Raw genomic sequence first — 26219 nt, 5'->3', positions numbered from 1 at the left:
GAGACTAATGTGCTGTTTATAGCCTTACCACTTGGTGGCACTAAACTCATTTAAAAACCTGAAGAGGTATATTTACACCCATTTATAACTGTCACACGTAATGACTGTTCTTCACACAAACACAAGACAGGCTGGTAATAAATCGTGAACACTGTTAAGTCCTGATTAACTCCAGAAGAGGAGTATCAGTAACCACATGATTTTCTCTCTCTTTTTTTTTAACCCAACTTTATTGAAATATAACTGATACACAAAAAAACTGCATATTTAATGTATACAGTTTGATGATTTTGCATAGAATTCTTTATTAATCCTTTTTAAAAAATTTCCAAAGTGATAGATTACAGATTTGAAGTTCTTAGATCATCGGAGTGCTTGTTAGTATTTTCTGCCACAGCCTCAGTGTTGGGTATAGAGTATGTATTTAATGTGTCATCATTTTGAAAGAATGTGTGAATGAGTATAAATTTTAACTTCTGTTGACTTCACTCCTATCAACCCATCCCCAGATAATTTTGGCCCGAGATAAGTCTTATTTTAGTTAATGACCTTTATAATGTCTCCTTTAATCATTACAAATTTTCATCCAAATTTACTAAAGAACTGTGATTCAGATCAGAATACATATTAAAAGAAGTCAGCAGCAATGTTAATTGGATTCTACTGTTACTTTTCTCTAATCGTCAACCATAAGATAGTTTTGAGCACAAAATACTGTAAGGGGAATTCCAAGGGTGTGGTGTTATTACTGTTTGAGAGTTGGGAGTAAGAGAGTGTTCTCTAATGGAAAAGGCAGGCTTAGCAAGGGATTTCTTAGACATACTGCAGTCAAAAGTGTAAGAACTCACGGATATTTATAAGATTTCAAAAGTCTCTGACCACAAAAAAGTGTAGGAGTGTAAGAGTTAATGAAGGAAGATGATTGAAGGATTTCATTTTGAAATCAGGCAAAGTAGAAATAATTTACCAAATTGTAAGATCATAAATGAATTAATGTTTTTGGAAAATGGTTTTTAATTACAGTGTAGTAATGAAATACAGCAGTAGGAATAAATTGTATTTTTAAAAATAATTTATCAAGTTTAACTTTACAATTAATCTATCTGGCGTTTGCAATGATGGGCTGAGGCTCTTTCCAGCTCTGTAATCTCAACCCTGAGTAGGTGCTGTAGGGAGTGTGGCAGAAGCCCTTGTCCATAAGTAGGTTATAATCTTGTTGGAGAGACCACAAGTGTGTATGGAGCCAGCCTCCAGTGTTGGCTAAGTACACGAATTTCTCACACCAGATCACCTGCCTCTTAGCTCTGTGCCCTCTGGGCAAGTTACTTAACCTCTTTGTTCCTCAGCTTCCACAAATGTAAAATGAGGATAATAATATTGCTCCTTCTTCTTAAGCTGTTGATTGACAGGATTAAAAGAAGCTTAGAAAAGTACTTGGCACATAAGTGCTCTCTAAATGTTTTCTTCTCTCAGTAGAATGTATGGTCCTCACAATTTGTTAAATAAACAGTTCATAGCTAGAGGTTAGGGCTGTAAAGCTTGCATTGAAAAGTATGTGGACAGTATACTGTCGTATATGCTGTCATTTTTAGGAATTCAAATGAGGGAAGAAACGAATATAGATTGTTGCATAACATCTCTAACAATTACACAGGTAAGTTAGAGTTTGCCCTGGATTCTGAAATTTGGATTGAATATTTGTAGGTAGAAACAAGCTTATTAGGAAGTGAAGAGGAGGGAAGGATAGGCTCTTTTGGTTTTATCAGGTATATTTTAGACCAGGAAAGATTGGTTTTGTTACTCTAGATTAGTCTTCACTGATAGTATGAGTTCATTTAATTTATTTGATTCAGCTCCAGAATTGCAGAAAATTCCTGAAATAGATTAAAAATGGAAATTAATCATGTTTATTATGTTTATGCTAATGCTATATTAAATAAAATTTGGAAGCTATTATTGTTTTCATATTTTAGGGGTCAGTGTCAGCAGTTGAAAGCTGGTTTTTTTTTTTAAACACATTGATAATATTTTTCCTTTTATATTTTATAGGTAATTAATAATGCTTGTGCTACTCAAGCCATAGTAAGTGTGTTATTGAACTGTACTCATCAAGATGTCCATTTAGGAGAGACATTATCAGAGTTTAAAGAATTTTCACAAAGCTTTGATGCAGCTGTGAGTACAATCTTATTATTCCTAAAATATCCTGTTTGTGGTGGTTCTTATTTTAATAGGCTACTTTTAAAAATTATTTCAGATGAAAGGTTTGGCGCTGAGTAATTCAGATGTCATCCGACAGGTGCACAACAGTTTTGCCAGGTAAAGAGACTTTCTATTAAATAAATATAATATTTGCTGGTTTATCTTTGCCAATTGTTTCTCACTGTTTTTCTCTTCCCTGTAGACAGCAAATGTTTGAATTTGACGCTAAGACAGCAGCAAAAGAAGAAGATGCTTTTCACTTTGTCAGTTATGTTCCTGTTAATGGAAGACTGTATGAATTAGATGGATTAAGAGAAGGACCGATTGACTTAGGTAATGTGGTTCCTATTTCTGGCATTTCAGTTTTGATGAAGGAAAAAGGATTGGATGTTCACCTTTGTTTCAGTCCCAGTGGTGCGTAGATTTTTGAAAGGGGAGGTGATGTCCTTAAGCTCTTCAGTTCTTTATGAAACTAAGTAACAGGCAGTGAGGACATGTTGACTACTGTAGTTTCATTGGAACCTTTAATTTTTTCCTATGAGAAAAGTGTTTTTAGTCCCTAGATTACATAATTTATTTTTGATTTTTCAGTTAACTTTTAAAAACTACTTCTTTCAGTGAACTTAACTTGTCAATTGATAAGAAATACTGTCCCATCCCTGTCATCTGTGTTAAAATATTTTCCCTTGGATTTAGATCTTTCAGAATCTCTAATTCAGTGTTCAACAGTCTATAGAAATGTTTTTCTTCAAAGCTTCTATTTAAATAGTGCAGTATTGTGCTGTCCTTTGTGCCAAAGGGTGGATTTATCCTGATCCCACCCCAACTCCAACCTTGAGCTCATAAATGGTTATTGAGCGAGGCTGAGGTGGTTCTGATCTAGTAATGAACTAACAGACCTACAAAAGAAGTTTAACTCCATATTTTACCTCATTAAGTTTTCTTTTTCTCTTTTTAAAGTTCGGTTTAAGTTCAGTGAAACCTGTTTTTATGAAATCTAATGTTATTTGCTATTCGCAAAACTTTAAACTTCCAGATTAAAAAAAAATTTGTAGTTTTATTTTGCTTATTCTATTCTTACTACCCACACCCATGCCTGGAACCAATAGTTCATCTAATGCAGATTTACATGTTTAAAAATATTTATTTTTCTGTGTTTCTTAAAGAAAATTAATAGAATGTTCTTTTAATTATGTAGAAGTTGATTTTCTCTGGTTGGGGGTTGATCTGATCTCTGCATTTTTTCTCTTGGCATCTGTCTGGTCAGCCATTTTCTATTCATTGGATCCATCAGCTATAAAGGACATAAACTGTAAAACAGAATGGCCAGTTTTGCTACACAGCTGGTGGCTATGCTAAAATATAGGTAAAAAGGGAGGATTAAAACAACTGGGTAAAATCAGTTTTGCATTGTGTGTGGATTTCAGTTTTGTTTTTTTTTTTCTATAGTTATAATAGTGGGGAGTCAGATAAGGATTGAATCCTTATTTTGTCACTAACATGTGAGCGGGCTTTTCTTAGCCCTCAATTTCATCATCTGTAAAATGAAAGGCAGTCATCCTTATCTCACAGAGACAAGAGTTTTAATGAAACAATCCCCTAATTCATTACTTTCTCAGACATTTGTCCAGCACCGCTAAGTGACACAATAATGTGACAATGCAAATTATGATAACTTATCATTTCCCCCTAATCATTACTGAGAAAGTAAGAGTTGAAGCTTAACCTGGTTATGCAAAAAGTTTTTTACTATAACGAATTTGCCAAAATATTAATAAAAAGATACTTTGAATAAACTTTTGAAATAATATTGATGTCAAATCTGATGTAAATGCTTTTGCATTTCTTCCTAGGTGCATGCAATCAAGATGACTGGATCAGCGCAGTGAGGCCAGTCATAGAAAAACGGATACAAAAGTAAATGCTTAGCTTAACTCTTTGGCATAACGAATGTCCTCATTTTTAAACATTTCTTTAAGCCTTTTTTTTATTGTTGTTTTAGCAATACTTACCGAACTTTTTCTTTGCATTGGATTAATATATTCAGGAAATCATACAGAAAAATCTCTAAGTTCTACATTATAATAAGTTATCTTGTCTTTATAAGAGCTAAACATGCACATCTCTGTTTAGGTAGATACTTTATACAGCTATTTTGTGAAATTTATTGTTTCAGGACTGTCTTTTTTATTAAATTAATTTTTATGTTGAGATAATTATAGATTCACATAATTCAGAGAGATCCTGTGTACCCTCTACCCTTCAGGAGGAACATCTTGTAAAACTGTGGTACAGTGTCACAGCCAGATACTGATGCTGATATAGTCAAGATGCAGGATAATTCCATCACCACAGTGGCTCTTCGTGATGCCCTTTTATAGCTGCAACCACTATACCCCTGCTCTGCCACCCCTCATCCTTAATTCCTAGTTCTATAATTTTTGTCATTCTAGAAGTGTTCCATAAATGAAATCATACAATATGTGACCTTTTTGAATTGACTTTTTTTCACACAGTGTAATTCTTTGGAGATTCATCCAGGATGTTTAGTATTATCAATTGTACCTTCTTTTCTATAGATGAGTAGTAGTCCATGGTATGGATAGTCTATTTTTTTTTTTGCCCATTCACCTATTGAAGGACTTCTGGATGATTTTCCAGTTTTTTCTTTTATGAATAAAGCTGCAGTAAACATTTGTGTACATATTTTTATGTGAACATAAATTTTTGTTTCTCTGAGATAATACCTAGCTTTATGGCAAATGCATGTTTAATTTTTTTAAAGAAATTGACAAACTCTTCCAGAGTGGCTGTACTATTTTATTTTATATTTCCACCTGCGATATAGTATAAGTGATCCAGTTTCTCCACATGCTAGCTAGGATTTGGTTTTGTCAAAATTTTTTATCTTAGCCATTTTAATAGGTAGGTAGACTTCACTTTAACTTTCATTCATTGGAGAAGGAAATGGCAACCCACTCCAGTACCTTGCCTGGAGAATCCCAGGATGGGGGAGCCTGGTGGGCTGCCGTCTGTGGGGTCGCACAGAGTCGGACACGATTGAAGTGATTTAGCAGCAGCAGTGATATTTCATTGTGGTTTTGATCTGCGTTTCCCTAATGACTAATGTTGAAAATCATGCCTTTTGTTTATTTGTAATTGAATTGTTTGTTTTCTGACTGTTGAGCCTTGAAATTCTTTATATACTCTTGATATCACCAGTCCTTCCTCAGACACTTGACTGAAAACAGTCTCTCCCGGTCCCATCCACTCATCCTCCCATTGTGGTCTTTCACAGAGCAAAAGCTCTCCATTCCAGTCAAGTCCAGTTTGTCAATTTTTCCCACTGTGAATTTGCACTTTTGTGTCCAATCTAAGAAATCTTTGCCTAGACCTGGGTCCCAAAGATTTTCCCCTTTTTCTCCTTAAGGGCTTATAGGATGACATTTTACATACAAGTCTGTGATGTATTTTGAGTTAATTTTTGTGTGATGTGAAGTTAGGTCAAAGGTCATTTTTTTGCTTTGTATTTTCAATTGGTTTAGCACCATTTGTTAAAAAAGGCTATCCTTTACTGAACTGCTCCTACACCCTTGTAAAAAAAAAAAATACAGTTGGGCACATTTGTGTGGGTCTGTTTCTGGGTTCACTCTTCTGTTTCATTGATCTGTTTCTCTCCTCTCTGCAAGTACCTCACAGTCTTGATTGCTGTAGCTTTATTATAAGTCTTGAAATGCAATAGACTGATGCCTCCAACTTTATTCTTTTTCTTTAAAGTTGTTTTAGCTGTTATAGTTATTCTGCCCTCCATGTAAATTATAGTATAATTTTGTATCTACAAAAGTTCTTGTTGGGATATTGATAGGAATTGTGTCAAACATCGATTTTAGGAGAATTGGTATTTTTTTTTTAACTCAGCTGATTCTTCGAATCCATGAGCATGATATGACCTTCCATTTACTTGGATCTTCTTTAATTTCTTTCATCAGCATTTTGTGGTTTTTAGAATACTAATTCCATACATATTTTTTCAGATTTATACCCCAAGTAGATCATGTTCTTTTTAATTTCCATGTGATCATTGTTAGTGTATAAAAATAAAGATTAATTTTTTTCTTTCTTTGTCTTGTATCCTTCAACCTTGTTGAACTCACCCACCAGCTTTACAAGTTTTTTGTGAATTCCTTGGTATTTCCTACATAGATAATCAGGTCATTTGCAAATAGAGACAGTTTTGAATTTGCCTGTTTCTAACTCCGGGAGTTGGTGATGGACAGGGAGGCCTGGCGTGCTGTGATTCATGGGGTCGCAGAGAGTCGGACACGACTGAGCGACTGAACTGAACTGAACTGAATTTTGGTTTTATCAGTTTTTAAAGCTTTATATATTTTTGCAGGTCTGTTGTTTTGTGCGTAAACACTTATGATCACTGTTTCATTTTGGTGGATTGACATTTTTACCATTACTCAATGCTTTCCCTCTCTAGTAATTTTCTTTGCTCTGAAGTTTACTTTATCTCCGGTTTATAGTCTTTTCTTTCAGCACTTGAGAAATGTTATGCCACTCCCTTCTGGTCTCCATGGTTTCTGCTGATAAATTCAGTTATTCAATGTGTTTTCACCCTGTAGATATGGTTAACTATATTTGTTAACTTTATTCTTTTTGAAGTAATTGTACATGGAATTGTTTTCTTGGTTTGTCTTTCTGATAGTTCATTATTAGTGTATAGACATGCAATAGTTTTTATTAGCTATTAAAACTATTAATAGCTCTGATAGTTTTCTGATAGAGTTTTTAGGGTATCTTGTATTTAGTTTCATGTCATCTGCAAATAGTGAGTTTTGCTTCTTTCTTTCTAATTTGGATGCCTTTTATTTCTTTTTATTCTGTGATTGCTGTGGTTAGGACTCCTAATACTGTGTTGAATAAAAGTGGTGAGAGTAGGCATCCTTGTCTTGTTCCTGATCTTAGAGGAAGAGCTTTTTAGCTTTTAACCATTGAGTATGATGTTAGCAGTAGGCTTGTTCCATCTATACAAAGTTTGTTAAAGAGCTTTTAATCATGAATGGATATTGAATTTTGTCAAATAGTTTTTCTGCCTCTATTGAAATGATCATGTGATTTCTCTCCTTTGTTTTGTTGATGCAGTTATCACACTGATTGATTTGTGTATGTTGAACCATCTTTACATCCCTAGAATAAATCCCACTTGATCATGATGTATGATCTTTTTAATGTATTGCTGAATTCAATTTACTAATGTTTTATTGAGAGTTTTTGCATTTGTGTTCACCAGGGATATTGGCTTGTAATTATCTGAAGTGTCTCTAATTTTTGTATCAGGGTAATGCCAACCTAGATAGTATATTAAAAAGCAGAGACATTACTTTGCCAACCAAGGTCCGTCTAGTCAAGGCTATGGTTTTTCCCGTGGTCATGTATGGATGTGAGAGTTGGACTGTGAAGAAAGCTGATCGCCGAAGAATTGTTGCTTTTGAACTGTGGTGTTGGAGAAGACTCTTGAGTCCCTTGGACCGCAAGGAGATCCAACCAGTCCATTCTAAAGGAGATCAATCCTGGGTGTTCATTGAAGGGACTGATGCTAAAGCTGAAACTCCAATACTTTGGCCACCTCATGCGAAGAGTTGACTCACTGGAAAAGACTCTGATGTTGGGAAAGATTGGGGGCAGGAGGAGAAGGGGACGACAGAGAGTGAGATGGCTGGATGGCATCACTGATCGATGGACATGAGTTTGAGTGAACTCTGGGAGTTGGTGATGGACAGGGAGGCCTGGAGTGCTGTGATTCATGGGGTCACAAAGGGTTGGACACGACTGAGCGACCGTACTGAACTGAACTGAAGGCTATACTCTGAATGAGTTTGAAAGTAGTCCCTCCTCTTAATTTTTTTTAGAATAGTTTGAGAAATAGAAGTATTAATACTAGTTGTTCTTTAAATGTTTGGTAAAATTCCCTTGTGAAGTCACCTGGTCTTGGATTTTGTTGTTGGGTTTTTTTTTTTTTTTTGATTATTGATTCAACTGTTGTTATTGTTTGTCGTTTAGCCTTTAAGTCATGTCTGACTCTGTTGCAACCCCATGTAGCCTGCCAGGATCTTCTGTCCATGGGATTTTTCAGGCAAGAAAATTAGAGTGGGTTGCCATTTCCTTCTCCAGGGGATTTCCCAACCCAGGTATCGAACCCACGTCTCCTGCATTGGCAGGCATATTCTTTATCACTGAGCCTCCAGGGAAACCCTACTCATTCAATTATATTACTAGTAATCAGTCTATTCCGATTTTCTGTTTCTTCTCAATTCAGTCTTAAAAGGTTGTTTCTAGGAATTTATGCATTTGTTGGGATATCATTTTTCATAGTATTCTCCTATGATTGTTTGTATTTTTGTGATATTGGTTGTAATGTCTCTTCTTTACAAAAGCTTTCTTAAAATGTCAGTTTTTATGGTTAGCCGATTGATTGATTTGTGTTTACTCCAGAGAATAAGGGAGTAATCAAAATAGATTATCTTAATTATAACAGTGTTACATTTCTTTATTACATTATAAACTGTCATTTTTTCTTAGGTACAGTGAAGGTGAAATTAGATTTAACTTAATGGCCATTGTATCTGACAGAAAAATGATATATGAACAGAAGATAGCAGAGTTACAAAGACAACTTGCTGAGGTTTGTTCCCATGTGTTTTATGTACAAAGGTCTAGTTATTCTCTCAGGGAAACTATTTTCTTTTCTTCTTTCCTTCCTTTCTTTTTCTGAAATATAGATTTAATCAAGTATCCTGAGTGGCTGTTAAGATAATGCACTCTGGAGACAAGCTTCCTAGATTCAGCTCCTGCCTTTGCCACTTAGTGAAAGTATGATTTTGATTGTATTTCTTTGTGCCTCAGTTTCTTCATGTAAAGTGAAAATAATAGTCTTTACCTTAAATGTTGTTGTGAAGAATAACTGAGATAATAGATATATACAAACCACTTCAAAAAAGTGATGGACAAATAGTATGTACTAAATAAGTGTTCACAATTAACTATTTACTGTAATTTTATTATAAAATTAAGCAAGTTAGAATATGTTTGTTACAGAATTAATTGGACACATTAGAGTCACATGTAATCTTTATTATTCCTTATGATGATTACCTTTCTAGTAAATATAATCGGCAAAGAGAATTAGTAAATAGACAAAGACTTTTGTTTACATTTCTTTGATTACATTTTCCTGAGTATGTTTAAGCACATTTATTTTATAGCTAACATAAGATTGTAACAATTCAATATATTATACAATGGATGGTTTTTAGGTAAAAATTCATACATATTGTAGAACAGAGAAATTTGGGAGAAATACTACTTGTTCCTTATACTTACTTATAAGCCCTAAATAAATATTTCTTTCATCCTTTAATATTACAGCTATTAAGCTGATATTCCATCACCAGTATTAAGATCAAAATTGGGAAATGACTGTACTATGTTTATCATCTAAAAATGTTTTAGACTTAAGCCTCAGTTATTAGGGTGTGCTGTTTCTTTTTCTTTTCCCCAAGGAGGAACCCATGGATACAGATCAGGGCAGTAATATGTTAAGTGCTATTCAGTCAGAGGTTGCCAAAAATCAGATGCTTATTGAAGAGGAAGTGCAGAAATTAAAAAGATACAAGGTAGGTATTTTTCTTTTGTTCCTTAATGTTTTAACATAGAGTAGTTATTTTGACATGAAGGTATATTGACTGCTTGATTGCTCTTCTCTCTGTCACTTACATGTTTTCAGAATATGTTGATCCTCCTGGCACCCTACAGAGGTAACTAGTAAAGTTTCTTTCCTTTTTATTTTTTTTCAAGTATTATTATGAACAGATACTTAACATATCTGTTGCTAATGTTCACTGCAGTTATCTAATGCTCAAATTACCCCATCTTTGGCCATTAGGAGCCACATCAGGCTGTCTCCCAAGTTCTTTGGATGTGACTATCTTCATGTCTGATAGCTTCCTAGAATGACAAGATGTTTCAGACTCTGTCTTGTACGTTTCCTGCTTCAGACTTGAAATTGGCCATTTTTTCAAGAAGCCTTGAGTGCCTTTTGGTGAGAAATGGTGTTTAGAAACCATTAGCAACCATTGGTTGCTCAGGGTGCTTAGCGGTATTGATTCTTCATTATTTCCAGGACTTTTCAGAGCTAAGAAATACATTTTCACTTGTTTCTTATTTTATCTTTGAAGAGAAAATACAATTTGAATTCATGTTAATACTCGAACTAAGGATTAAAGGACTTTATATTTGAAGTTAAGCATTTGTGTCTTTTCAGTTGAAAATCTTGGTTTCTATCAATATTAACATACTTTCTTACTTGCTTTGTGCTATCTGTGTATGTATATATGTATAAAAAGGTTCAGAATAGCAATGCCAGTAGTGTTAACAACTGAGAAGTGTTCTCGTAATTTTTTTCCTTAGAATATATTTCATTTTGAATGTACAATCAAACTAGCATATTTTAAAATTCACTTGAAAAAATTTTCTCTTGGTGTCATTCTGTCACCAATTTAGTACATAGCTGGGTTTATTTTTTAATTTTCTTTCCAATTTTTTTAGGGTTTTAAAATTTTAAAGTTATGTCAACCATTATATAACTCAGGGTCAAATACTAAGTGAGCCTGTCTTCAATTATGTCATTTTTCTTCATTTGCAATCTGTCTGATAAACTTTTTTCAGAGATGGAGAAGAGTGAAAGAAACCTTTAATTTTGTAGGACATTGGAAACAGTGCTGAGGTGATCTGTCATGTTCGTCACAGTAGAAAAAGCAGTTTTTCATCTGAAGCTCAGTTGAGCGCAGGGATTGGTGTTCTTCTTTCTGTTGTTGACCATAGTGTGAGAATGCTGCTTTGTAACATACTTAACAGCCAACAATGTGGTTGTTAAAATATATGGACCCTGGGCAAGTAGGATTTCTTTAGGTGGAGGTGGTAGGAGCTGGCTCCAGAGTGTTCAGGACAGGAAAAAGAAGGGCCAAATTCATGGAGACAGGAAAGTAAGGGATGAAAGCTTTAATGTTATCTTCTCTTTTATGTGGTTTTAAAAAACTGCCTACTATTTATGTATTCTGGTGTAGTGTTGTTACATAATTAACTAATTTTTCATATTTGTTTTAAGTTTAACACTGAGTTTTAGAATGTTTGCTTTGAGAATGCTTTGTTCAAAAATTGGGCTAAAGAATTTAGCCAAAAAGAATTCTCAGACCAGATACAAAATGAACATGTTAAATTTTTATTCATTAATTGAGCAAACCTGTAAGATGTCACAACTAGTTCAAAGGAGAAGTCAAAGAAGCTCAAATTTATATGAACTGTAGGAATGCCAAAACGAATTTGCAGAAGATGGAAACTTTTTTTCCTATGGAAAGGGAAGTAAATTGAACCTCTACCAGACAGTGACAGGCTGCAATCACATAACTTGGGAGAGTGTAGACAATGCATAGTATTCCACCGGAGCACAGATTTTTCCCTACAGCTGTTCCCTTTTGGTAAAACATAATCAAAGAAAGATTGTTCTTAATCACACAATAAAACTGATCTTATTAAGTGTGGCCTTATTGTTTGCATAGGTATAGTAGCAGGAGTGTTAATTCATCTTGTAGGCCTTCTTAGTTTGCCTTCATGAGTTATGTTTTCATAGTTTATCTCCGATTAGACTTTTAAAAGCCTCTGTTGTTTGCTAAGCCAAGAAAACTCTCTGCACATATTTTATTGTAATTAATCTTTATTCTCGGTGGCAATGGAAATCTCATTATTTCTAATGCTTTTTTTATGATAATGGAGGATTTTCTTTCATTTCTATTTTGAGCTGGATCCAAAAATTAAAATATCAGAAGCTTAGTGAAAATAGTGTGGTTTGATATGTGTTTTATTTTCAGATTGAAAATATCAGAAGGAAGCACAATTATCTGCCATTCATTATGGAATTGTTAAAGACTTTAGCAGAACACCAGCAGTTAATACCACTAGTAGAAAAGGTAAGTCTTTTACTGATGCGTACTTAGATTAGATTTAGAGTCTCCAAAAATGTTACTTGACTTGAGTAGAGATAAAAGTTGTTGAAGCTTTGCTTTTACTTACTTGTTTTTCAGCTTGAGAAATGCTGGGTCAGTGTCATATTGCAAAATAAAAATAAGGAATTGCTCTGTTGCTTTAGCTTTCTGGAATCCTTAATGTTAGAAATTCAGATTATGCTATATTAGAATGAAATTTAAAACATCTTTCTTTCTTTAGCTGAAAACAAATTATTAATTTTAACTATTGAAGTGATAGATGTTTCTCATTTAATTTAGCAAAAATTTGAATTATCATAGAATTTAGAACTAGAATGAACGTTGAAAGGGGGAAAAAAACATAACCTAGCCTGAGAAATAGGTTTTCTTATTCCCAAGCTGTTACCCTTTGAACTAAGGGAAAACTACTACAGGTTAGTGAAAAATTCTTGATTACTAGGATTTTTTTTCTTCCATATAAGGCACTTTAAGGAAAATTTTGAATAAGTGAAGTATAATTGTTTTTTAAGTTTATACGGTAAATCAGTGTTTCTGAAAGTGACCACTGGATAATCTTTTATTTATTTTTTTATTTTTAATTGGAGGATGATTGCTTTACATTGTTGTGTTGGTTTCTGTGACACAGCACGGATCTCTTTACAGCACGTTACCTGGCCCCTCCCCAGACAGCCTGGTATAGGGAGGGGGTCTGTAATAAGTTTTCCCTGGGGATTCTAATGGAGCTGGTCTGCTTACCACATTTTGAGAAGACATTACTAGGCAAGTACAATTTTGGACCGTTAACCTAAAGACCAGAATACATTGTAGATGTTTTTTCTTATTAACTTTAAAGTTCATGAAGCACAGATACATTTCAACCCACCTGTTTGATACCACCATGAAATCTGAATAATTCAAGATGTGTGTTCAGGTTTTTGTGTATACTTTATTATATAGATCCTGAACATGCTATGTACTGTGCTTAGTCGCTCAGTTGTGTCCAATTCTTTGCAACCCCATGGACTGCAGCCTGCCAGACTCCTCTGTCCATGGGGATTCTCCAGGCAAGAATATTGGAGTGGGTTGCCATACCCTCCTCCAGGGGATCTTCCCAACCCGGGGATCAAACCCAGATCTCCCACACTGCAGGCAGATTCTTTACTGTCTGAGCCACCAGGGAAGCCCAAGGATACTGCAGTGGGTAGCTGATCCCTTTTCCAGGGGAACTTCCTGACCCAGGAATTGAACCATGGTCTCCTGCATTGCAGGTGTATTCTTTACCAGCTGAGCTACCAGGGAAGCCTGAATTACCAAGGAAGTCTGAAGCATATGTTCAGGGAGAATCCTGAACATATGCTTCACCTTTTAGCATTAAAAGTAAAATTGTTGCAGGAATACTACTAAATCTTCTCTTTACCCATGTAGATTTTTTTCTATTCATGTATCTCAAGGTAGTAAAAATCATAAAAGTCCAAGATGCGAAACTAATTTTTAAAGGTTTAGAAACAATTAAGGTCCTGTAATCCTCAAGATGCTGGTAGGGATTGGGGGAAGGAGGAGAAGGGGACGACAGAGAATGAGATGGCTGGATGGCATCACCGACTCTATTGGAGGTGGGTTTGAGTGAACTCCGGGAGTTGGTGATGGACAGGGAGGCCTGGTGTGCTGTGATTCATGGGGTCACAACGAGTCAGACACGACTGAGCGACTGAACTGAACTGAATCCTCAAGATTGCCTGATTAACCAAGTATATAGATATTAATATTCTTTGTATGAAACACTGAAATATTTCTCTGTTGAAAATACTAGAATATAGATTGCTATGGCAAATTGTATGATATATCAGGTATTAAATATAGATAAATATTATCAGGGACCAGACAGATACTTTAGAGAAATTTTAAATGTATGTATTTTGCTTTAAAATTGGTCCATGAGTAAACTTTCTTGTGCAATTTAAGAATAGGACCATTTTTATTTGACTTTAATGACAGTATATTTCCATATTTTTTAAAAGCACAGTTGAAACAGCTTTTCAGCTTTTGCATTAGAACCATAATTCCTTAGTTCACATTATTTTGGACACAGGGTGGCAGTATATGAATGCCTAGTGTTAGTGGAATACCACCCCAGTCTGTTCTTCGTTTGTATTTGTTTTACTGAAAGAGTAGTTACTGACTTTATTGTTCTTTAACTAATAATACTGCACAGGCAATATTGAGATACATTTATTTCTTGTATATATGCACCATCTGTTATGTGCAGAGATTCTGAAGGGAATTCAGATTCATTATTTGATTAAAATTTTTGAGATGTTTTGATTATCCAACATTTATCTAACTGAAACTGTATTTGAGGCAGTCTGTTAAAGTCAACAGATGTACACATAATTAAGACACATCTCTGTCTTAAGCAACCTAGTTGGGGAGAGGATAGGGATACATAATTATAGTACTGTGCTGTATAGTATTATTCTGATAAGTGCCAGAATAAAGTCATGCTAGGGATTCTGGGGGAAGCACAAGGTAACTCCTAAATACTAACTTTATGCCATTTAAAATTTCACATCCGCAAGTTTTAAAATCTGTTGTTAGAATTAGATGCTTAATTCCTACCAGTGAATCAGCTTCTTTAGTACCAATATATTTTTGTTCATCTTATTTTGAAAAATCATATCGTATTGAAATATCAGTTTCTGCTGATAACTGCAAATGTTAAAAATTTAAAACAACAGATCAAGATTAAATTTTATAGTTATATCCAATATAAAGATTTCAGTAGTGAAAATTGCTTAATAAATAAGTAACACTTCTAAGAAAAAATTACATGTAGAGCTCAGAAATGGATTATTACATTGAAACCCACCCCTCTACCCCGCAATGCCAAGTGAAAGAAAAATTAGGGATGAAGTATGGAAGGGGTGGAAGGAACCGAAGAGGAAGGTGTGGCTACTCTTGGCGGTGTTGCTAAGAGCTAAAGCTGTCCAGGATCAGATTTCTGAGAACAGTGGCATTTACTTACTGCCTGTGATGGCTTGGAAATATTTGAGCTGTGAAAATCTTTTCATTTTACAAAATAATAAAGAGTACAGACTTTGATTCTCCCAAGGCCCTATGCCTTTAATGAATTAGGTTAAGATCTTACCTTTATAAGTGTTCTTGTTCTGTGAAGCTTCTATTCTTACTTGATGAGTTCTTTGAGTGTATGTTAAATAAAAACTGCTCAGGAGGTAATATAAAAATGTATAGTTATAAAATTTCTTGTGCCATACATCAGATCTGTTCCTTAAAGTATGAAATAAAATCAGCAGATTAACGTTTCACTTGTGAAACTTTTACTTATTCAGATATAATTCTTTAAAAATTTTATCCCAACTTTTATACGTGTTTCTGAATCATTTTCTATCTCAGGTTTTTAGCAACCGCCAATACCTACCATAATTTAAAATCATAGATTTCATTACTGTGGGGGATTCAGAGCAACCTCACAGTATTGAATTTTGTCCAAATTTTACGAAGACATTATAATTCAATTTGTAATAAATAACTGATGTATGGAATTTACTTTTCTAGCCCTTAATAGAAACAAGGTAGAACATAGTTAAGTTGTTCACAATAATATCTATATTAATACCTATGATTACAGAATTATCTGACTTGAGTCAACAATTTTTAATATCTCAGTAGCACATTAAATAGAAGGAACATATTTCTGAACCGTGAACATTTTTTCGATGCTATTTTGGAAATACAGTAGTTTTTATTTTTCAATAAAGGCCAGAATACAAACTTTTGGTTTAAATCTCAGAAATGTTACTTAATAGCTGTTGCTTTTAGGCAAGTTATTTATTTTACTATAGAATCTATTTCCTTATGTATAATTTTTGAGTCATACTTAGTTCACTTTCTTGGGGATTAAATGAGGTCTTATTGGTCAAGGTATATCATTATTTTTAACTTATTTTATTTAACTTACCTTTAGTTTTATCTGAATTATATATTTTAATACATGAATGGATACTCTACATTTCTTTGCTTATTTAATTACGTTGTAAAATTTGTTATTAACCAGTTAATTCATTCTTATTAATCCTAGTAAGGTACCTGTGTATTCAGACATCATTAAGAAGAGAAGTACACACTTTTATTTCCCAGTTACATCAAAAATGGAATTGTGTTTTTATTATTTGGAAACAGAAAACTTCTTTGAGAAATCATATGCATCAAATTACAAATTATTTTTAATTGAAAATGTTTACATACACAATTTAAAAAACTATATGGTACATACAACATATTTACTCTTAATATATTGTAAGGCATAGCACTCAGTTTTATCATACAGTTGTATAATAATTTTATTACCTAATGCAGTATAAAAAAGATTATAGTTCTAATCAAGGAAGGTTTTTTCCTTAATTGTATTAATATACTTGTTCCTTTCTGATTCAAGTGCCATACTGGAAAGAACATTATATTCTAGTCTTGTAAAATCTTGCTTCTCAAAGTGTCACCTGAGGGTCAGCAGAATTGGCATCACCTGAGAGTTTGTTAGAAATTTAGATCCTCAGGCATTTTACTGAGTCAGTCTGCATTTTGACATGGTTCCCAGGTTATTAGTTTGATACCACTTGTTACCTCTGGCCTCCTCATCTGCTGAAAAGTGAAATAGAATTACTGTGTTCAAGCCCTATACTTGTTACGAGCTTCAGGTGAACAACTCTTGAAAATGTTTTTTGAGTCATATTAGTGAGATTTATCAACATTACGGGCATGTGATCCTTTAATTAAGTTAAACTCATTTAAACTATTATGTTAAACTCATTTGTTCAAATATACAGAAGTCAATATAGGATTTTTCTTATACTCAGTTTGTATGAGAAATGGACACATACGTAAATATATTATTGTGAAATAGTTATGAATGAATATGACTTTATGGCATGAGTAATTTTTTAACTTAGAATTATTACCATTATAATAATACATTTTCAACTTCAGGTAAGAAGTAACTGTGAACTAAATATGATCTTTTTTATTGAAGACAAAGAATCACTATATAATTGTCCAGGAGGAGTTTGTTGTGAGTCTCAAGTTATAAAAGATAATACTTTAGACATCTTATAAACAATGTATCTCAAGCTCAAGCCTTTTAGCTTAAGAGGGTCCTCTTAGACACATTTTAATATGAACTGAAACATACTTTTAAGATGTTACTCTATGCTCTCTTTAATTTCTAGGCAAAAGAAAAGCAGAATGCAAAGAAAGCACAGGAAACCAAATGAAGAAGACGCTTTGGGATGTGCATACATTTCTGCTTCTGCACTTATCTTCATGGAAACCATTAAGTATAAAGAACCTTGAGCAACTTTCTCACTGACTCAGTGCACGTTTGGCAATAGTACCAGTCTGTCTTGTCTTTAATGCATGGGTTCATAAACTCTCCCTCCCTGCATCATGTGCATGTGGTGCGTACTAAATAAAAGCGGTGTTGAGAGCACTTGCCCAAATTCCATTATTTGACATTGGATCTGAGAACTCCTGTTGGTTCTCTGGATAGATGACTGCCATAATGAACCTAGAAAATGGACAAATGCTATTCTCTGCCTGTAATTGTTATAATTAATCTTTCGTTCAATCTTCCAGCTTAATTAAATGCTTAAAATTTGTAAATGTCAGATCTTGATTAAACTGAATCTCTTCTCATCATTAATGAAAAAAATCAATATTTCTATCTTATAGTATCATAAGTATTTTAAAGATTTTAAAATGATTTTATCTTCTATACCAATTATTTAAAAATGCTTGATTTTTAAGCAGATCATTTGAAAACAACAAAAGTATAATTTCTAGTGATTTTCATTGCTACCAGTAGAAAAAGTAATAAACATCCCAATTTTATTTTAGCAAACTTTTTTCAGTGTTTGGAATTATTTATGTATTGTAGAATTGTTTCAGGAAGTTGTATTATGCATCAAAGCAAAATTTTAGGTTAAGAGCAAATTGTGAAGTCTTCAAGATTTTGGGTGTTACTCAGTTTGGCAACATTTTTTCAAGCTGTTAAGCTGTATCTTTATAAAAAATCAAAGGTTGATCAATTTTGGCTATTATCTGCTTTTTTATTAAAAAGGTGATGGTGGTGATGGAAGATCCTTGTTTGCCAATTTGAATAAAATTAGTACAGCCCAGTAGTTTATAAGAGCCATCTATAGTTTGCCCACAATGAAATTTGCTACTGCTTTGGAGAGTTGCTTTGTTCTTTATTTTATGAAATGATACTGTATTCTTGCTCTGAATCTTCTTTTTCGAGTTTAACTTTAAAGGAAATTTTATAAAACTTCTATTTATAAAGGAAATGTACTTTTTTCTTTACTAGGTACATTTATAAAATTGATCCATGACTCTTTAGTATTTTATTATGGGAAAATTTAAATATAAGTAGAGAGACTGTATACATCCTCTAATTTGAGACATGAATTTTTCAAGATTTTTTTTTGTTGTTGCTGCAAAACGCTTAATTGTTTCCATTTGGTCCAAGGCTTGGAGGAGGGCCCCAGGGTGGTTAAAAAACTGCCTAGTGGCTGCAGAGAGGGGCTTTAGGCAGAAGTCCTGACACCAGTGGAGCTCCTCAAAGGCCAGTGGGCTCCAGAGTCTCCTAACTGTCCTTGAGGGTGAGCCTCTCAAACAGATACTCATCCAGTCCAGCCTGGGGACCTCCAGCCTGGGGAGGTTGGCCAGGCAGTGGCTTATCTTCTGGGTTTTTCACCCACTCGTCTAGGACGCGGCTCTTCAGGAAGTCACAGAGGTGGGGGTCCACCCGGGCAGAACCCAGGGCAAGCAGACCCAGAAGGGCCTGGTTCACAGCGTCCTGGGTTTTGCCCCATTCATCTTGGGATGGCTTCTGCACCTCATGGAAGAGGGTGTGGCCGCCCCAGTTGTTTTGCACTCTTCAAGAGTCACTGGGGGCCCTGGTGCTTCATCTTGGCCAATTCACAGAAAAAGTGGCCCACACCCTCCAGAACCACATTGTCGTGGTGGGAGTAGAAGCCCAGAGAGGTAAGTGTAAGAGACCTGCAGGTGCATGTTGACAGGTGGTGAACCATGGTCTCTCCGTCAGTGAAATTGGATGAATCTGGGAGCTCATGACTATCCCGGGAACAAGGAGTTCAGTTCAAAAAATAGAGTTGGTGGTTCTGGAGACTGAGTGGCTGATTCTGAGGGTTGAAACTGAATAAAAGCTTGGAGGGTGGTCAAAAGCTGGAGTTTGGGGGCGTCCCTAGGTCTGTTCTGTCCACACACTGTTGAAATAGGAGACACATCCACAAATAGCTAAGCGCACTGCTTAAGAATTGTTTTTATGCTTACTGTATTGTGGTATTTTTAAAATAATGTGAGAAAACCTGGTGGGAAATTGAGTAGTAAAATTAATGAAATATTTTTCATACATAATTTCAATTAAAGGTCATAAAGAAAATTTGTAGTTTTTCATTTGTTCATGAGTAAATACATTTTGCTTTGGATACAATAGTGATTATGGAGTGTTTTCAAAACCATGATACAGTTTAAAAATGATTTCATAAGGATTACTTTAGGTTCATCTTGATCTATACATTTATTTAAACTTTATGTATTTTGTAAAGCAATGCAAAGAGTATTGTAGTAAGTAGTATCCAGTGATCAAAGACAATGTGATACTGGCATTGTTGTCGTTTAGTTGCTAAGTTGTCCCTGACTCTTTGCGACCTCATGGACCGTGGCCTGCCCTGCTCCTCTGTCCAGGGAGTTCTCCAGGCAAGAGTAATGGAGTGGGTTGCCATTTCCTTCTCCAGGGGATCTTCCCGACCCAGATTGAACCCACAGTCTCTTGCATTGGCAGGCAGATCCTTTACCACTTAGCCACCAAATCTGTATTTATAAGGTCACTTGAGTTTTGACAGAGATAGCAAAGTAATCCAACAGAGAAGGAAACTCTTTTCAACAAATGGAGCCAGAAGAGCTGACTATTTCCATGGAAAAGAAGAACCATGATCTCCTACCTCACAAAAATGAATTTGAGGTGAATCCCAGACCTACATGGAATAGCTAAAATACAAAGCTTTTTATAACAAAACAACAGGTGACTATCTTAGGTCACAGTGACCATAAAAGACTTAAAATTAGTGTTCATGAAAATTAAAAACTTGTCATTGAAAGATTCTTCTCTAACAAAAGTAACTAGTATCAAATGACATTTTTTAAAATGACATTTTAAAAAATATGTCATAGAGAGTGAATTAAATCAGAAAAAATATATTAATGCTTTTATGTGGAATCTAGAAAAATGGTACGTTTCTGTCACTCAGTCGTGTCCGACTCTTTGCAGTCCCATGGACTATACCACGCCAGGCTTTGCTGTCCATCACCAACTCCCAGAGCTTGCTCAAACTCATGTCCATAGAGTCGGCGATGCCATCCAGCCATCTCATCCTCTGTTGTCCCCTTTTCCTCCTGCCTTCAGTCTTTCCCAGTATCAGGGTCTTTTCCAATGAATCAGTTCTTCGCATCAGGTGGCCAAAGTATTGGAGTTTCAGCATCAATCCTTCCACTGAATATTCAGGACTGATTTCCTTTAGGATGGGCTGGTTGGATCTTCTTGAAGTCCAAGGGACTCTCAAGAGTCTTCTCCAACACCACAGTTCAAAAGCATTGATTCAGCACTCAGCCTTCTTTATGGTCCAACTCTCACATCCATACATGACTACTGGAAAAACCATAGCTTTGACTAGATGGAGCTTTGTTGGCAAAGGAACGTCTCTGCTTTTTAATATGCTGTCTAGGTTGGTCATAGCTTTTCTTCCAAGGAGCAAGCGTCTTTTAATTTCATGGCTGCAATCACCATGTACAGTGATTTTGGAGCCCTCAAAAATGAAGTCTGTCACTGTTTTTGTTGCTTCCCCATCTATGTGCCATGAAGTAATGGGACCAGATGCCATGATCCTTGTTTTCTGAATGTTGAGTTTTAAGCCAGCTTTCTCACTCTTCTCTTTCACTTTCATCAAAAAGCTCTTTAGTTCTTTACTTTCTGCCATAAGGGTGGTGTCATCTGCATATCTGAGGTTATTTTATTTCTCCCGGCATCTTGATTCCAACTTGTGCTTCATCCCAACATTTCGCATGATGTAGTCTTCATAGAAATTAAATAAGCAGGGTGACAATATACAGCCTTGACGTACTCCTTTCTCGATTTGGAACCAGTCTGTTGTTCCATGTCCAGTTGTAACTGTTGTTTCTTGACCTGCATACAGATTTCTCAGGAGGCAGGTAGGGTGGCCTAATATTTCCATTTCTTTAAGAATTTTCAGCAGTTTGTTGTGAGTCACACAGTGCAAGGCTTTGGCATAGTCAATAAAGCAGAAGTAGATGAAGTAGATGTTTTTCTGGAACTCTCTTGCTTTTTCGGATGTTGGCAATTTGATCTCTGGTTCCTCTGCCTTTCTAAATCCAGCTGGAACCTCTGGAAGTTCATGGTTCACGTATTGCTGAAGCGTGGCTTGGAGAATTTTGAGCATTACTTTGCTAGCATGTGAGATGAGTGCAATTTTGCAGTGGTTTGAGCGTTCTTCGGCATTGCCTTTCCTTGGGATTGGAATGAAAGCCGACATTTTTCCAGTCCTGTGGCCACTGCTGAGTTTTTCAAATTTGCTGACATATTGAGTGCAACACTTTCACAGCATCATCTTTTAGGATTTGAAATAGCTCAACTGAAATTCCATCACCTCCACTAGCTTTGTTCATAGTGATGCTTCCTAAGGCCCACTTGACTTTGCATTCCAGGTTGTCTGAGTGATCACACCTCCATGGTTATCTGGGTCATGAAGATCTTTTTTGTATAGTAATTCTGTTGTATTCTTGCCACCTCTTCTTAATATCTTCTACTTCTGTTAGATCCATGCTATTTCTGTCCTTTATTGTGCCCATCTTTGCATGGTATAGATGAACCTATTTGTAGAGCAGGAACAGAGGCCCAGATGTAGAGAACGGATGTGTGGACACGGACTAGGGGAGAATGGGGCGTGGGATGAATTGGGAGATTGTGAGTGATGCATCCACACTACCGTGTGTAAAATAGAGAGCTAGTGGGAAGCTGCTGTGTAGCACAGGGAGCTTAGCTCAGTGCTCTGAGGAGTGGGGTCAGAAGTCCAAGAGGGGAGGGATATATGTATACTTACAGCTGATTCATGATGTTATACAGCAGAGACTAACATTGTAAAGCAACTATACCCCAGTTTGTTTTATAATTAGCTGTGTAAAGCCACTGAATTAATAGCTATAAGGGTATTTTCCTATTAACCTAATTCTAATAAAATTCCTTGATAGGCCTGTCCATACCTTAAGAATGGTTTATTTTATTGGCTCCTTTGATGAATGCAAATGCATTGTGACCCTGCTTGATAATTTCTGGCAGTGAATAAAGAAGTATGTTATCCTTTTCTGTGTCCTAAATCATGAAGCTAGTGAGAAAATGGAGGGAAAAGGAGCAATTCAACAATATATAAACATTGGTTATGTGGAAATTTTATTTTTTTAAGTTTTTAAAAAGAAAGTCTTATTTGCTCATTTCACTTTTGCTCTTTCATTTCTAAAATCTGGTTTAGTGATTGGGTAGATAAAGGCACTTCCATTCTGTTTTATTCCTTTTAATGTAGCCAGTTGTAAGGGATATACTTCTACTGTTTTAAAGAAAGAAAGCTTGCCAACAGCTGTTTTAAACAAAGAAAGCTTGCCAACAGCTGTGTTACTGGCTAGTCTCACTTTGTATGTTTAGTTCCCAAGATAGCTGCCCTTTTTCTAGCAGAGAGCAGTCAGCTTGACTGTGTCACTGGAGTAGACAAATATTTGTTCTGAGATCATGCTGTGGGGACTTGCTCCCCTATTTAGATCATGATGAATACTCCTGTGTGTCTTGTGGTATTACATGTAGATTAATACCATTTAGTTACTAATCCTAGTTGCCTCAAACATTTCAAGATACATTGAGAAATTGCTCTTTTCCTGTAAGATGATACTGTTGCTTATGTTTGAGGGGGAAAAATGGGTTTTAAAAGTTTTCCCTTTAAAAGAAAACTTAAGCAAAATAAAATTTAAATTATTCTTGATTCTACCACCAGAGATGACTACATTAACATTTTAGAACCCTGAATATTGATCGGAAGGACTGATGCTAAAACTGAAGCTTCAGTAATTTGGCCACCTGATGAGAAGACCTGACTCATTAGAAAATATTTCAATGTTGGGAAAGATTGAAGGCAAAGGAGAAGGAGGCAGCAGAGGATGAGAAGGTTGGATAGCATCACTGATTCAATGGATGTGAGTTTGAGCAAACTCCTGGAGATAGTGGAGAACAGGGAAGCCAGGCATGCTGTAGCCCAGGGGGTCGCAAAGAGTTGGACATGACTTAGTGCCGGAACAACAACAAAAGTGATCCTTTTCCCTACATGTTTTTATGTGTTAGTCTTACATGCCCTTTCCACATTCTGAAATAGATTTACGTAATACACATTATTTTTAAAGTTAGTGATACTTTTTTGTATCATTGATTACTTCCTTGCAGGAAATAAACGTCTCTATCTAGTTTAAGAGGAATGGGAATTAATATTGGGAATTTTGAAACTACTTAGTTCCTTACAAAGTCATCAGAAGGTATGGAGGCGTGAGCTCAAGTTTGGGTCCCCAGAAATGACTTGCAGTAAAATTGCTGGCCAACCAGGGCAACTGCTACTGGTACAGTGTCAAGGGGTTCTCCGCTGGGTTCCTGACATCAGCACAGGTTACAGCAACTGTGTTCTGGGAGTGAGAACCTGCTGCATCGTCTGCAGGCAACAGGTGACCATACATGGGAAAGCAGAAAACTGCCACCTCTCCGTGGCTGCACATGCCACGGAGATGGCTTCCACCTTACCTGTCTCTTCCAGATCTTAGGTTTTCTGCAAAGAGAGTCTGGGAAATTAAGTGTTTAGCCCTTCAGTCTGCAGAGTAGGAAGGCACCCCAAGGATGGATGAAATCGATGTGGGTGCTGGGTGCAAATCCATTTCATCACACACTGTTACATTCTCCATCAAAATAAACAACTCCTTTTTACATGAGTGGAACATGTTTATTTTAGAGAAATGAGAAAATACAGAGAAGGAAAAATGTATAAAAATCAAATTAAATCCCATTACCCAGAGATTAATAGTGTTCTGATACAGACTTCTCCAGAGACTGTGTTTACACTCACACGTGTAATAGGTTTTATCTTTTTCTGAAAATGGGACTATGCTGCGTGTGTTTTCACCCCAAATGTCTTTTCATATTAGTAATTATGCTTATGTCACACCTTTTTTCAGTGGTTTCTTAGAATTCCACTATGTAAATATGCTTTAATGTATTTAACAAGCCCCCATGGAGGCTTATAAGGAATAAAACTTAGAAATAAAATGGGCAAACTGGATACCTCAATTTTCAGGGAGAAATTTGATTTTTAATTTTTATTTTTTAAACAATTTTTTTTAAGTCTCTTTTGAATTTGTTACAATGTTTCTTCTGTTTATGTTATGTTCTGGTTTTTTCCCTGTAAAACATGTTGATCTCCCACCGGGGATTAAGGGCCTCCCTCGTAGCTCAGTGATAAAGAATCTGCCTGCAGTGCAGGAGATGCAAGAGACTGGTTCAATCCCTCAGTCGGGAAGATCCAACCTGTTTCAGTATTCTTGCCTGGGAAATCCCATGGACAGAGAAGCCTGGTGGGCTGCAGTCCATAGGGTCTCCAGAGTCAGACATGACTTAGTGACTAAACCACCACTACCACCAGAAATCGAACCAGCACCACCAGCATTGGAAGGCAAAGTCTTAACTATTGGACCACCAGGGAAGTTCCTTGTTTTTTAAAGTAAATTCAGTTCTTAGATCAGTCACTCATACATCTTTATAATTTGTTGTTTTCCTTATCTCATGGTTACTGGCACTAAATTCAGTGACTGACCAACTAAAGATTCATCACTTTTATCGTACCTAGGACTTTTGATTTTGACTTGATATGTTAACATCTTGACATATCTTTCTAGACACATTAATATCTTTGGTAATTTATTCTTATGGTCATTTATTCAGCATACCTGAGTTGTTCTAGATGCTGGAGATATACTGGCAAAAGAGATAAGGCCCCACTATCGTGGTAAGACGAGGAATAGACAAGCCTGTATAATACCATTTTTCAAGTAGTAGTGAGAACTATAAAAAGAAACCAGGACAAAAGGATGGAGGGAGTTGAGGCTTAATAGGATGACCATGGAAAATCTCTTTAAAGAGATGATATTTAAGCAGAGATCTGAATGAAGAGAATTTTCTTTTTGAAGTACTGACTCAGCAATATGAAAGTGAACTGCATATGAGCAGAACTGACGTGATAATTCAGAATATTAATTTGCAGTTATGTTTATGACAGTTGATTTGGGGTGTCAAGGTGAAAATAATAGGTTGAATAAAAGTTACATTGAGAAAAGGCTAGGACCACTGGCCTGTGCTTTTTAGGCTATCCAGATATTTTACATAATAAGCTCCTTTAACTGTCTCTTGTAACAGTAATAATAGTACTGACTAAACTGTAAATCCAGTGGTAAAAGCCTCATGCAAATGTATTTTTTAAAATAATTTGAGATATGATTAATGATGATTTAGATGATATAACTAAAATGAAGTTACTAGAAAAATATGAGAGAATATTTTATTATTTGGGGGTCAGGAAAAACTTCTAAGCAAGAAATAAAACATCAAAAAACATTAAAAAAGAATCCAGAAGTGAAATGCTTGATTCTATGAAAACTTCTGTACAATAACATACACCATAAAATTCTAAAAAGACAGCAGGCCAATAAAATCTTACCATTAAAAATGTAATATATATATATAAGAAGTATAATATCTAATATACAGAGAGCTGTTACAAAAAAAAAAGA

General features: G+C 35.4%; 1 protein-coding gene across 3 annotated transcripts in view; it reads left to right on the top strand.

Annotated features, from left to right (window-relative positions):
- UCHL5 (ubiquitin C-terminal hydrolase L5) overlaps positions 1–17745 on the top strand; it is a 47167-nt gene extending 29422 nt beyond the window's left edge. For 2 of the 3 annotated variants that reach the window (XM_055419923.2, XM_088845552.1), the window contains 8 exons: positions 2050–2175; positions 2258–2319; positions 2405–2535; positions 4056–4119; positions 8788–8890; positions 9768–9881; positions 12132–12230; positions 17486–17745. In XM_055419923.2, coding sequence (XP_055275898.1) covers positions 2050–2175; positions 2258–2319; positions 2405–2535; positions 4056–4119; positions 8788–8890; positions 9768–9881; positions 12132–12230; positions 17486–17530 — 744 coding nt within the window. In that variant the 3' untranslated portion in view covers positions 17531–17745. The remainder of the gene's footprint in view (positions 1–2049; positions 2176–2257; positions 2320–2404; positions 2536–4055; positions 4120–8787; positions 8891–9767; positions 9882–12131; positions 12231–17485) is intronic. The other variant, XM_055419924.2, reaches the window with a different exon arrangement.
- Positions 17746–26219: the final 8474 nt, after the last annotated feature.

This window comes from Moschus berezovskii, chromosome 17 (genome assembly GCF_049115385.1).
Source record: "Moschus berezovskii isolate FMDL1 chromosome 17, NW_MosBer_1.0, whole genome shotgun sequence".
Taxonomy (NCBI): domain Eukaryota; kingdom Metazoa; phylum Chordata; class Mammalia; order Artiodactyla; family Moschidae; genus Moschus; species Moschus berezovskii.
The sequence above is the reverse complement of the archived record's forward strand: the minus strand, read 5'-3'. Positions and strand labels throughout refer to the sequence as shown.